This window comes from Leptonychotes weddellii, chromosome 9 (genome assembly GCF_054177405.1).
Source record: "Leptonychotes weddellii isolate Sample4059 chromosome 9, ASM5417740v2, whole genome shotgun sequence".
Lineage (NCBI taxonomy): Eukaryota > Metazoa > Chordata > Mammalia > Carnivora > Phocidae > Leptonychotes > Leptonychotes weddellii.
Genome location: NC_138377.1, coordinates 109,762,643 through 109,777,683, shown reverse-complemented (window position 1 = coordinate 109,777,683; position 15,041 = coordinate 109,762,643). Strand labels below are relative to the sequence as shown.

The 15,041-nt window shown below is 39.2% G+C and overlaps 1 protein-coding gene across 2 annotated transcripts in view; it reads right to left on the bottom strand.

The window, feature by feature from the left end:
• TARS3 (threonyl-tRNA synthetase 3) overlaps positions 1–15,041 on the bottom strand; it is a 72,124-nt gene that overhangs the window by 17,596 nt on the left and 39,487 nt on the right. The window contains exons 13-15 of one of the 2 annotated variants that reach the window (XM_081831546.1): positions 14,037–14,174; positions 10,444–10,521; positions 10,258–10,358 (exon numbers count right to left, since the gene is read on the bottom strand). In XM_081831546.1, the coding sequence (XP_081687672.1) occupies positions 10,258–10,358; positions 10,444–10,521; positions 14,037–14,174 (317 nt within the window). The remainder of the gene's footprint in view (positions 1–10,257; positions 10,359–10,443; positions 10,522–14,036; positions 14,175–15,041) is intronic. The other variant, XM_081831547.1, reaches the window with a different exon arrangement.

Here is a 15,041-nt window from a genome sequence, read left to right as displayed (position 1 = left end):
GCATGAACAATGAATCATGGAACACTTCATCTAGAACTAATGATGTAATGTATGGGGATTAACATAAGAATAAAAAAAAAAAAAAAAAAACCTTCCCAAAGAAAACCTCCAGCAGTGGTTTGGTATATATATATATACCATTAAAACCATCCATGGTTTTAATGGTATATTCTACCAAACATTTGAAAAAGAAATAACCAATTCTACATAATATCTTCCAGAAAATAAAAGACAGTGGACTACTTCCTAATTCATTTTGTGAGGCCGGCATTACTCAAATACCAAAACCAGTGAAAGATAGTGCAAGAAAAGAAAACCACAGACCAATATCCCATATGAACATACATGCAAACTATAAGGAGCTCAAATCCAGTAATATATAAAAACAATACACCATGAGCAAGTGGAATTTATTCCAGCAATGCAAAGCTGGTTCAACATTCTAAATCAATGTAATCCACCATATGAATGGGCTAAAAAAGAAAAGTCACATATCAATTGATCCAGAAAAGGAATTTGACAAAATTCAAAATCAATTTTGGGGGTGCCTGGGTGGCCCAGTCGGTTAAGTGTCTGTCTTTGGCTCAGGTCATGATCCCAGGGTCCTGGGATCAAGACCAATATCGGGTTTCCTGCTCAGTGGGGAGCCTGCTTCTCCCTCTCCCTCTAACACTTACCCTGCTTGTGTTCTCTCTCTCTCTCAAATAAATAAATAAAATCTTTTTTAAAAATCCACTTATGATAAAAACTCTCAGAAAACTAAGAGTAGAGGAAAACTCCCTTAATTTGATAAAGAACACCTACGAAGTCCTACACCTAACAATTGTACTCGAAGGTGAAACAACTATATGCTTTTCCTCCTAAGATTGGGAAGAAGGTGAGCATCTCCACCCTCATCCCTCTATTCAACCTAGAGCTGAAAGTTCTAGCCAGTGCCGTGAGGCAAGAGAAGGCAATAAAAAGCATACAGATGAGAAAGGAAGGGTAAAACGGTCTCTATTTGCAGATGGCATGACTGTCTACATAAAAAAATCCCAAGAATTCTACCAAAAAAAATAAAAATAAAAAACAAAAACAAACAAAAAAAACCCTGCCCAAACTCCTAGAATATGTAAGTTCAGCAAACAAGATCAATATACAAAAATCAGCTGTATTTCCCAATGAACACACAGGTGCCAAAATTAAGAATACAATACACCATCTACAACTGCTCCACTCAAATGAAATACTTAGGTATAAATCTAATAAGACATGTATAGGACTTGTATGCTGAAATCTATAAAACCTGATGAAAGAAATCAAAGAAGTTCATAGATTGAAAGATTCAATACAGTTAAGTCACTTCTACCCTAAACTAATCTTTAGATTTAATGCAATTCCAATCAAAATTCTCACTAGGGTTTTTTGTTTGTTTTGTTTTTTGTTGTTTTTTTTTTTAATAGATCTATTGAAAGCAAAAGAGTTGGAAAACCCAAAACAACTCTGAAAAAGAATAAAAGATTCACATTATCTAATTTTAAAACAATATCAAGCTACAGTAATTGAATCAGTATGGTATTAATAAAGGGATAATCAATGAATCAGTGGAACAGAATTGAAAATCTAAAAATAGGACCACACAAATGTGTCTGGTTGATTTTTGACAAAGGCCCAAAGGCAAGTCAGTGGAGAAAGAACAGTTTTTACAAAAATGGTGTTAGAACAATTAGACATCTAGATGCAAACAATGAACTGTGACTTAAATATCACATCATACACAAACACAAGCTCAAAGTGGATCTTAGATCCAAAGGTAAAACCTAATATTAGAATACTTTTAAAATAAATCATAAAGGAAAACCTTGTGCTTAGGCAAAGGTTTGTGCTTAGGCAAAGTGTTTATAGACATGATGCCAAAAGCATGATCCATAAAAGAAAAAATTTACAAATTAGAATTCATTGAAATTAAAAACTCAAGATTGAAGGGAGAGTTAAGACTTTCACTGTAAAAAAATGAAAAAACAACAGCTATAGATAAGGAGAAACTGTTTGCAAATCACGTATCTATCAAAGGGCTTGAATTATATAAAGAACTCTCAAAACTCAACAGTAAGAAAACAACCCAATTTAAAAATGAGCAGAAGACTTGAACAGACACTTAATCAAAGAGAATGTATGAATGGCATATAAATATATGAAAAGATGTTAACATCATTAGCTACTAGAGAAATACAAAATTAAACCAAGGGGAAATACTACTACACCCCTATTAGAATGGCTTAAAAAAAAGAAAAAAAGAAAGAAACAAATCCTGAGAAAACCAAGGGCTGGCAAGAATACAGAACACCTGGAATTCTCATATATTGCTAGTGAGAATACAAAATGGCACAGCCACTCTGGAAAATAGTGTGTCAGTTTCTTAAAAGTTAAACACACACTTACCATATGCCCCATTCCTAGGTCTATACCCCAGAGTAATGAAAACTTACATTCACTCAAAAGCCTATACATTAGTGTTTATAGCAGCTCTACTCATAATCACCCAAAACTGGAAATGAACCAAATGCCTTTTTATGAGTGATTGGAAAAACAAATTGTGGTGCATCCATATAACAGCATACTAGTCAGCAGTAAAAGGAATAAATTACTGATACATGCAAAAGCATGGATGAATCTCTAAGACATTATGCTGAGTGAAAAAAGCCAGTCTCAAAACGTTTATACTATATCATTCCAGATATATAGCATTCTGTAAAAGGCAAAATTATAGGGACGGACAACATATTCATGACTGCTAACGGCAAGGGATGGGAGGAGAATATGATGACAGGGGAGCAGCACAGGAGTTTGCTGGAATGATGGAATCATAATTTGGTGGTGGCACACAACTCTATATGGGTGTGAAAATTCATAGAACTGTACACACACATACATACACCACACACATATGAAACTTTACTGTATATTAAGAATTATTTTTTTAGGGGCGCCTGGGTGGCTCAGTCAGTTAAGCGACTGCCTTCGGCTCAGGTCATGATCCTGGAGTCCCTGGATCGAGTCCCGCATCGGGCTCCCTGCTCGGCAGGGAGTCTGCTTCTCCCTCTGACCCTCCCCCCTCTCATGTGCTCTCTCTCTCTCAAATAAATAAATAAATAAATCTTTAAAAAAAAAAAAAAGAATTATTTTTTTAAAAAGCTGTTGGTGTGCAGTGACAAAATTGCCTTTTTACTCTGCTCTCCCTGGCAAATACCTCACCCTCAAGATACAGACCCAATGTTCACTCTTTATAAAGTCATCCCTCCTCACATCAGGGAGTTAGCAGCTTTGACTGTTTTAAAGTACTTTGTTCATATCTCTAATCTTATACTTACTTATCTTCCTTCCCCCACTAGATCATGTCCTCAGAAAATTCTCGTTGATCCCCAAATACATTATAAGCAGGTACATAAATATATGAGTATATTGGGAACTGGGGACAGGAAGATAGTGGTGAAGTAAGAGGACCTTAGGCTTGCCTCATCCCATGAATACAGCTAGCTAACTATCAAATCATCCTAAATACCCCAGAAATCAAAAACATTCAACTGAAGACTGAAAGAACAAACTCCACAACTAAAGGGAGAGAAGAAGACACATCAAAGAAGGTAGAAAGTGCAGAGACATGGTTTAGGGGAGAAAAGGATCCTAGCTGCTGTGGTGTGGAGGGAGCCATGGTCATGTTGAAAGGCAAGAGAGAGACGAGCACACGGGGGAACACACAAGGAAAATGTTTCCCCATAGCCATTGGCTTAGAAAATAGAGGGACTGAATTTCATGAGTTCTTGCAACTAGTGGGGCTTTAAGCCTAGAATTTTACAATCAGCAGGCTTGGCTGGGATAGAGCCTAGAGGGCACTGCCCTAGTCCTAGAGAGAAGGCAGGCAAACAACCTGGGGGGCAGACAGCATGGAAAAACCAATCTGAAGAGTACCTGGGGCACACAGTGGGGAGAATATTTGCTCTTCTTGGAGTGAGTCCCTGAGAGGAAGCATTCATGGACAGGCCTCTCCAGGAACAAAGGAGCTAGCCAGCGTCATTTCCCTCCCCCAGCCTTCAGGATAAACAGAGCCACCTTTGGGAAGCAGCGCAGTGTGGACGCTGGCTGCCTAACTTGCTCACACCAAATCCCACCTCCCCACCCCCGCACTCCAATGGAACTGCCCTTCTCGGTCACACTTACTTCAGTCCCAGTGCAGTGGGCCTCTCCCCCAGAAGACTACAAACCCTTGCCCACAACACATCTCCCAATCAGAGAGTTCTATAGGGCCTCAGTTCTAGTGGAGGTGATGACACGTCTCATTTCAGAAGCAGACCAGAGCACCCCTAGTTAAAACTCACCACACTCAGCCCAGGGACCAAACACTGCCCACATCAGGCAAGGAGAGCCTCTGCAGATGACCAGCTTGAAGGAAAGAGCAGCCAGAACACAAGAGCAGAGCACACAGCACACAATGGAGACACTCCTTAAAGTGCCAGGCCTGCGCACTACAAGACCTCTTCTTCATAAGGCCATTACTTTCAGGAGTAGAAGACATAACTAGATTTTCTAACACAGAGAAGCAGGCAGAGATGTAGACAAAATGAGACGACAGAGGAACTTATATCAAATGAATGAACAAGATAAGGCCACGACCAGAGATCTAAGTGAAACAGATGTAAGTAACATGCCTGATGAGAATTTAAAGTAATGATCATAATGATACTCACTGGAATTGAGAAAAGAAAGGAAGACATCAGTGAGATCCTTACCACAGAGATAAGAATTAAAAAAGAATCACACAGAGATGAAGTATGTAATAAACGAGATTAAGAAAACACTTGATGCAAAGAACAGCAGGCTGGAAGAGGTAGAGGAACGAATTAATGATCTATAAGACAAAGTAATATAAAGTAATTAAGCTGAACAAAGGTGACAAAGAATTATGCAAAACAACAATAGGCTTGGGGTTCTCAGTGACTCCATCAAATGTAACAACATTCATATTATAGGAGTCCCAGAAGAGAGAGAAAAGAGAGCAAAAACTGTATTTGAGAAAATCATAGCTGAAAACTACCCTAATCTGGGGAAGGAAACAGGTATCCAGATCTAGGAGGCACAGAGAACTCCCATCAAAATCAACAAAAGCAGGCCCACATCAAGATATATTGCAATTAAATTTGCAAAGTATAGTGATAAAGAAAAAATCTTAAAAAGAGCAAGACAAAAGAAGTCAGTAACTCACCAGAGAAAACCCATAAGGCTAGCAGAAGATTTTTCAACAGAAACTTTGCAAGCCAGAGGATAGTGACATGATATATTGAAAGTGCTAAATGGGAAAAATCTGCAGCAAAGAATATTCTATCCAGCAAGACTATCATTCAGAATAGAAGGAGAGATAAAAAGTTTCACAAACAAGAACTGAAGGAGTTCGTGACCACTAAACCAGCTCTGCAAGAAATATTAAAGGGGGCTCTCTGAGTGGAAAATAGAGACCAAAAGTGACAGTATAAAGGTAGGAAACACAAACGTGGTAAAAATGAATATTTCTGTAAAAAATCAGTCAAAGAATTCACCAAAAAAGGATGTAAAATACAATAATGTACACCTAAAACATGGGGAGGAGAGGAGAAGAATGGGTTCAAACTTAAACAACCATCAACTTAATACAGACTGCTATATGCAGAAAAGGTTATATACAAACCTAATGGTAACCATAAATCAAAAACCACTAATAAACATGCAAAGAATAAAGACAAAGAAATCCAAATATATCACTAAACAAAATCAGCAAAACATGAAAGACGAAAGAAAGGATCAGAGAAAATCTCCAGAAACAACCACAAAACAAGTAATAAAATGGCAATAAATACATATCTATCAATAATTACTTTGAATGTAAATGGACTAAATGTTCCAATCAAAAGACACAGGGTGTCAGAATGGATTAAAAAAAAAAAAGAACCATCAAATGCTGTCTACAAGAGACTCATTTTAGACCTAAAAGCATCTGCAGATTGAAAGTGAGAGAATGAAGAAACATTTATCATGCAAATAGATGTTAAAAGAAAGCCAGGGTAACAATCAATACTTACATTGGACAAACTAGACTTTAAAACAAGACCGTAACAAGAGGCAAAGAAGGACACTATATAATCATAAAGGGGACAATCCAACAAGAAGATATAACAATTGTAAATAGTTATGCACCCAACATAGGAGCACCCAAATATGTAAAATAATTAATAACAAACATAAAGGAACTCATTGATAATAACACAATAATATTATGGAACTTTAACACTCCACTTACATCAATGTATGGACATCTAAGCAGAAGAAGGAAACAATAGTTTTGAATGACACACTGTACCAAATGGACTTAAGAGATATATTCAGAACATTCCATCCTAAAACAGCAGAATACACATTCTTTTCAAGCGCACATGGAACATTCTCTAGGACAGATCACATATTAGGCCACAAAACAGGCCTCAACAAATTTAAGAAGATCGAAGTCATACCGTGCACCTTTTCTGATCACAATGCTATGGAACTAGAACTCAACTACAAGAAAAAATCTGGAAAGACCACAAATACATGGAAGTTGAATAATAAGCTACTGAAAAATAAATGGGCCAACCAGGAAATAAAAGAAGAAATTGAAAAATACATGGAAACAAATGTAAACACAGGGGTCCAAAACCTTTGGGATGCAATGAAGTGGTCCTAAGAGGGATGTTTACAGTAATACAGTACTACCTAAAGAAGCAAGAAAAATCTCAAATGAACAACCTAACCTTATACTTAACAGAGCTGGAAAAAGAAAAACAAACGAAACCTAAAGCCAGCAGAAGGAATGAAATAATAAAGATTAGAGCAGAAATAAATGATATAGAAACTAAAACAATAGAACAGATCAATGAAACCAGGAGCTGATTTTTTGAAAAAATTAATAAAATTAATAAACCTCTAGTCAGATTTATCAAAAAGAGAAAGGACCCAAATAAGTAAAAGCACAGATGAGAGAGGAGAAATATCAACCAACACCACAGAAATACAACAAATTATAAGAGAATATTATGAAAAACTACATGCCAACAAGTTGGACAACCTCGAAGAAATGCATAAATTTCTAGAAACATATGTTTCTATTTCTAAATTACCAAAACTGAAACAGGAAGAAATAGAAAACTTGAGCAGATTGATAACCAGCAAAGAAATGGAATCAGTAATGAAAAACTCCCAACAAACACAAGTCCAGTACTAGATGGCTTCACAGCGAATTCTACCAAACTTTAATTTAAAGAGTTAATACCTATTCTTCTCAACCTATTCCAAAAAATATAAAAGGAAGGAAAAATTCCCAATTCATTCCATGAGGCCAGCAAAACTCTGATAACAGACCCAGATAAGACACCACAAAAAAAGAGAACTACAGGCTAATGTCTCTGGTGAACATAGATGCAAAAATCCTCAACAAAATATTCGCAAACTGAGTCCAACAATACATTAAAAAACCATTCACCACGATCAAGTGGGATTTATTCCTGAGTTGCAAGAGTGGTTCAATATTTGCAAATCAATCAACATGATACATCGCATTAATGAAAGGATATGAACCATATGATCATTTCAATAGATACAGAAAAAACATTTTACAAAGGACAACACCCATTCATGATAAAAACCCTCCACAAAGTAGGTTTAGAGGAAACATCATAAAGGCCATATATGAAAAACCCACAGCTAATATCATCCTCAATGGGGGAAAAACTGAGAGTGTTTCCTCTACCGTCAGGAACAAGACAGGGATGTCCACTCTCACCACTTTTATTCAACATTGTACTGGAAGTCCTAGCCATAGCAATCACACAACAAAAAGAAATAAAAGGCATCCAAATTAGCAAGGAAGAAGTAAAACTTTCGTAATTTGCGGATCACATGATACACTATATAGAAAATCCCAAAGACTCCACCAAAAAACTGCTAGAACTAATACATGAATTCAGCAAAGTCACAGGATATAAAGGCAATGTACAGAAATCTGTTGCGTTTCTATAAATTAATAATGAAACAGCAGAAAAAGAAATTAAGGAATCAAGTCCATTTACAACTGAATCAAAAACAATAAGATACCCAAGAACGAACCTAACCAAAGAAGTGAAAGACCTGTACTCTGAAAACCATAAAACACTGATGAAAGAAATTAAAGATGACAAAAAGAAATGGAAAGACCTTCCATGCTCATGGATGGGAAGAACAAATATTGTTAAAATGTCCATACTACCCAAAGCAATCTGCACATTTAATGCAATCCATATCAAAATAGCAATAGCATTTTTCATAGCTAGAACAAACAATCCTAAAATTTGTATGGAACCCCAAAAGACCCCAAATAGCCAAAGCAGTCTTGAAAAAGAAAAGCAAAGGTGGAGGCACCACAATTCTGGACTTCAAGTTATATTACAAAGCTGGAGTAATCAAAACAGTATGGTATTGGCACAAAATCAGACACATAGATCAATAGAAAAGAACTGAAAATCCTGAAATGAACCTACAATTATATGGTCAATTAATCTTCAAGAAAGCAGGAAATAACATCCAATGGGGAAACGACAGTCTCTTCAACAAATGGTGTTGGGAAAACTGGACAGCTATATGCAAAAAAATGAAACTGGACCACTTTCTTACACCATATACAAAAATAAATTCAAAATGTATTAAAGACCTACATGTGAGACCTGAAACCATAAAAATCCTAGAAGAGAACACAGGCAGTAACTTTGACAATGGCCATAGCAACTTCTTTCTAGATATGTCTTTTGAGGCAAGGGAAACAAAAGCAAAAATAAACTATTGGACTAAATCAAAATAAAAAGCTTCTGCACAGTGAAGGAAACAAAACTAAAAGGCAACCTACTGAATGGGAGAATATTTACAAATGACATATCTAATAAAGGGTTAGCCTCCAAAATACATAAAGAACTATACAAATCAACACACAATAAAATAAGTAATCCAATTAAAAAATGGGCAGAAGACATGAATAGACATTTTTCCAAGGAAGGCATCCAGATGGCCAACAGTCACATGAAAAGATGCTCAACATCACTCACCATCAAGGAAATGCTAATCAAAACTACAATGAAATCAAATGCAAATCAAAACTACCTCACACCTGTCAGAATGGCTAAATCAACAAGAAACAACAGGTATTGGAGAGGATATGAAGAAAGAGGAACCCTCTAGTACTGCTGGTGGGAATGCAAACCGGTACCGCTGCTGTAGAAAACAGTATGGAGGTTCCTCAGAAAGTTAAAAATAGAACTACACTATGATACAGCAATTGCACTACTAGGTATTTACCCAAAGAATACAAAAATAGTAATTCAAAGGGGTACATGCACCCTGATGTTTACAGCAGCATTATCTACAATAGCCACACTGTGGAAACAGCCCAAGTGTCCACTGATCAACGAATGGATAAAGAAGTAGTACAGGGGTGCCTGGGTGGCTCAGCTGGTTAAGTGTCTGCCTTTGGCTCAGATCATGATCCCAGGGTCCTGGAATCAAGCCCATGTCAGGCTCCCTGTTCAGTGGGGAGTCTGCTTCTCCCTCTGTCCCTCTCCCTTCTTGTGTTCTCTCTCTCTCTCTCTCAAATAAATAAAAATTTTTTAAAAAGTGGTGTATATATACACAATGGAATATTACTCATCCATAAAAAAGAATGAAATCTTGCCATTTGCAACAACATGGATGGAGCCAGAGAGTATTATGCTAAGCGAAATAAGTCAGTCAGAGAGAGACAGTCATATGTGGAACTCAATCCTATGTCAAATTTAAGAAACAAAACTAACAAGCAAAGTCGGGGGGGGGGGGAAGAAAGAGAGACAAACCAAGAAACAGAGTCTTTAACTATAGAGAACAAACTGATGGTTACCAGAAGGGAGTGGGTGGGAGGATGGGTGAAGTAGGTTATGTGGATTAAGGAGTGCATGTGTGATGAGCACTGGGTGTTGTATGGCAGTGTTGAGTCACCATATTGTACACCTGAAACTGATATTACATTGTATGTGAACTAATTGGAATTTAAATAAAAACTTGAAAAAATCATATATAAAAAATATATGAGTATATCACACATACAGTAATAGACATTTACTAGTCCATGTATTGATGTTTATTTTTGTATTGCTAATGTTCAAATGACAAATGATTGGCATATTAGTAATACTTTATTTGTCATATTCAATTACTCACCTAACATATGTAAGATTAAATCTAATAGGTAGTTGGAAGTCCAGCTGAATTGTAGCACATTGATGATATCTGCCAATAGCATCCTTGATTTTTATATCAATCTGTAAATTAAATGATATTTGTTTAAAGACAGCTTTTATTTTTCCTTTAAATTTTTACTCTTTTTGAGGCATATAGTCTACTTACTTTAGGGCCATAAAATGCTCCATCTCCTGGGTTCATCTTCCATGGTTTTCCAAATTCCACCAAGCTGTTCTGTAGTTGCTATTTTTTTTTAAAGAAGAGAACATTTAAAACTTCTACGTCATTGTACTTTTTATTTTTTGCCACATAGCTCAAAAAAGTAAGTTATTACAAATCTTAATTATATTCTCTTTTAGCTTAACATATATTTATTGGGCATGTTTTATATCCAATAAATTACTGAGCAGGGGCTACATAAAGATGATTAAGATGGTACTTGCTCTCATACACATTGTAACTGGAAAAATTAGAAGACAATGTACTAAGCTGTTCCAGTGAATTCCAGGCAAGTGTTTAGGGAAGCCAATGCAGGCCCCCTCTGCCTACACACTTCCCAACTCTTAGTAGGTGATGCCTCCACTCATTAAAAGGCATGAAACTTTGATCTTTCTCCTTTATCCACCCTGTGTTTCCCCATCCGCTCTGTGTTTAGGTGGGTAAGGTCAAGGGGAAGGGCCTTGCCACTGTCTCTTGCTTTTCTATACCTCTGTACATGTAGCTAGGAAGGGGTGTCCTTTATGATTTATAGTGGGTGGGAGCAGGAGGCCCACTTTGATCTTCAGCCTAAGCCACATAAATTCTTTGATTTTAGACTGTAGTGAAAACCCTCAGAACTGCTGGTGATTGGGTATAAGTATTAATATAAGTGTCTTTGAGTCTTCTGGCTATTTCCTATGGATATAGCTTCCTTGGGAAGCACCTGGGCATTCCTAAGTCCCTGGCCAAAATACTGCCATACCAGCATCCAAAGTCCTGTCATCACCTCAATATATTGGTGCCCATGAGGGGGTTGAAATTTGGGAATAAACTGCTAACAGGGAAGTCAAAGCAGTGGTGGTGGCTGGGGTCCAAAGCCAGAGTCATCAAGAGAGCTAACTCATGGGGTCCTGGCAGGATTTTCTAGGATCTCAGTTAGAGTGCGTCAGGTGCTGGTCTTGGCTGACATCCCAGGAGGCTCCCTCATGGGCCTGACCTTCCTAGAGCAGCTTGCATTCTACCTAGGACTGGAGAAGGCCACCACCACAGATTCATTTCACAGGTTGGGAGGCTAGCCTCTGCCTTACTCTGCTTCTGCAAGAAGAGATACTGGAATATATTCCCAGAGAAAATGAGGACCTGCTGCAGGAGGGAACTAAGTGACAGGGAGAATTTAGGGGGCTCCCAGGGAATTAAAAAGCCAAAAAAGGGCCAGTTTGGGGGGAAAAAGCATAAAGTAGAGGGCACTGATCCTCACTGGGCCTCTGAGGACACAGTAATCAGATGGCCTAATGGGGACAGCCAAAGCTAAGAAAGCTTTCAGTTTACGCAAGGTATGGGAGGAAGTGTATGTCTGAGGGGAGACTGAACCACTGTAATTCACATCTGTGGACACTGCCTGCACCCTGGTAGAGGAGAAATCAAGATCTCCTTTTCTCCCCTACTGGCTGGCCATCCTTCTTTTCCAGGTAAACCAAATCTCTGGCTCCCAATAGCACTGTGGGCCTATGCTGTGGTACAGGCTGGGCTCTAAACATATCAATTTGCTTGGAATTTTGTGGGTGTGGGCTTGGAATGTTCTTAGGGATCTCAATGGCTCACTGGAATGCTGGAAAAGTGGGATGCAGGAGAGATTTGGAGAGGGTTATTCCGGCTCCAAGGAGCAGGTGGATTTACATAGATTCCAGGGGCAGAGGCCAGATCAGGTCTGCTGAAGCAGCAGCCCAGACTCCCTTCACATTTATCTGAGTGGGAATCCCATAGCTGAGCTTAGGTTAAATTAAAAAATTGGACATATAGAACATTAACCTATTTCTTTTGGACTTTAATTTTCACAAGAAAAAGTAGATTTTCTTTGGTCACAGATTTCGTGAGGAAACTTAATAGAAAACAGGACTCACATCATTCAAATCTAGGGTATTTTTTGCTCCTGACATTTTGGTTATTTGGACAAGCTGTCATCTGATGGTTACACTGCATAGCTCTCCAGTGAGTTCTGCTGGGTTCCATAACTACACACAATCTGAGATAAGAAATAAGGTAATGGTGAACTGATGACCCAGGAACAATGTGGCCTTGGAGCTGACTTAACTACTGTCTCTTTCAAACCATTTCAGAGACATCTGAAGACAAAAAAAATATATTCATCTCACTGATTCCCAGATCAGGGGTAGACATCATGGGAGAAATTCCCCCAGAGTGGAAGGATTCCCGTCTTCTAAAGGAACAATCAGTGAGCTAAAAGAGAGCAAAATGTTGGTGGGACAGCCCGGCCCATTCTCCCCGTGCCGGGCCCACACCTGGTCCGCCCACTTTTTGGCCCCCTGAACTCCATGTATGGAGTGATAATAATGATAATACTACTACTATTAATAATGCCAACACGTAACATTTACTGAACACTTACATGTGCCTGGCACTATGACAAATTCCTCACATAAATTATTCCACTTAAGCCCACCATAACCTTAGGTGTTATCAACATCATCATCATCATCATCATCATTTCAGACCTTAATGCTTATTCTATAATTCACTCATGGAGCTAACCTTTTTGAAAATAGGCAAAACGTGTTCCAGAGTCAAGCTCTGTGCCCTCTTTTCCTCTTCCTACCTCCATGTGGCTAGGCAGGGGCAGGCTGTCTAATTTGACTGTCTTCCTCTATGCAACAGATACGGAAGAAGGTGCATTTAGGATGGGCATGGGACAGTGGGGAAGAGAAGGCCCTAATTAGATCTCAAGCCTAAACCGCTTCTACCCAGTCTCTGCCTGCCTCAGTACCGAACAGAAAACTAACTAACACTATCAATATAGTGTTCCTCTGATTCTTAGTTCCTTAATGATCTATATGATCATCGTCTGTGAGTATTCTATGAAAAGGTGGATCAACAGGCAGGTCAGGGTTTAGGCATTCCTGGGGTGTCTGGCCATAATGCCATCCTCATTTCAAATAAAAACTGACACAGGAAATGTACTGTATTCTTTTCATGTTTAGTAAGAAGGAAAAAAAAAGAGAGAGAGAGAAGCATCATGAGCTCCTTAATCTTGTTCTCCAAAGCTGAGATGTGACATGTGAGTCTCTAGGTGCCTCTAGATAGAGGATAGCACTAGGGGCAGAGGCCAGATCAGGTCTGCTGAAGCAGCAGCCCAGACTCGGAGAGGATTCAAGCATCGGGTGTGTGCGTCTACCTCTATGAATCACACTAAGCTGGCTCAACAGGCAACACTTTAAAATAAGCTGAACACACACCAAGAGTGCCTGCAAATCAGAGGATTCCTTTAAAAACTTAGGAAATTGGTTATTAGTGACTGAGACTGAAAGAGTATAAATAAAAACCTGATATAAACTTTAAACTATTTGAAACAAATATATTGTTACTATCACTGTTACAAAGAAAACTAGACAACCACATTCTATAATCTGTGTATTTATCCCATAACTTCCAATTTAAACCTTTCTATTGCAAAGCATGGCATCCTCCTCATGCAAAGTAACTACAGTCACTCGGGTGGTTTCCACACTCACAGAAAGGAAGGTGTGCACTTTGTCTCCCCCTACCTTTTCAGCTTCATCCCATATCTCAACCTCTCCTAGGAAGTTTTCAGGTCTTGTTGACAAATTTAATTGAAAGGAGAAGCCAAATGTTGAGTAAACAGATTGCAAAAACTGCAAACAGCCGTTTATTTCTTCTTCAATCTGACATGAGAGCAAAAGAAATATTCTAAATTAGAGAGTTAAAACCAAATTAAATTAAATTAAGAAATAAAGTATGGTTTGGAGGAGCAAGATGGCGGAGGAGCAGGAAACCTAAATTTCGTCTGGTGCCAGGAATTCAGCTAGATAGGGATCAAACCATTCTGAACACTTACAAACTCAACAGGAGATCGAAAAAAAGAATAGCAGCAACTCTCTGAACAGAAAAGCGACCACTTTCTGGAAGGTAGGATGTGCGGAGAAGTGAATCTGAGGCGATATTCCTGAAGATAGACGGCGGGGAAGGGGGCCTCCGTCGGCCGCTTCTGGCAAGTGATAGAGCCGCGGAGCACAAAATCAGAACTTTTAGAAGTCAGCTCCGCTGAGGGACGTCGCTCCAGTGGCTAAGCGGGGGGTGGAACCCTCTCGGGGACAGTGTGGTCTCAGGACCCTCGGGGTCACAGAAAGACCGGGGGTGCCTGAGTGCAGCAGAGCTCCCAGGTGTTGGAGCAGGGAAGCCGGCTGCAGAGATGGAGCCGAGGAGTGGGCCTTCAGCTCGGGTAGGGTTGCCATAAACCATGATCCACGGCATAGTCGGGCCACTGCTCCTCCAGCAGGGACCCAACAAGCGGCAGATCCGGGAGACTCCCCTTCCTCCCCCAGAAGTAGCGGCACGGAAGCACACCACAGGGATCTGCTGGTTTTAGAGACTCCACGCGGGATCGTGAGCCAGAGATAGAAACGCTTGGTCACAGGCCAGGTGAGCACGGAGTGTGGCCGGAGACCGGGGAGACGGGAGTGATTGACTGCTTTTCTCTGTGGGCGCACTGAGGAGCAGGGCCCCGAGTTCTCGGCTCCTCTGGCTCCTCC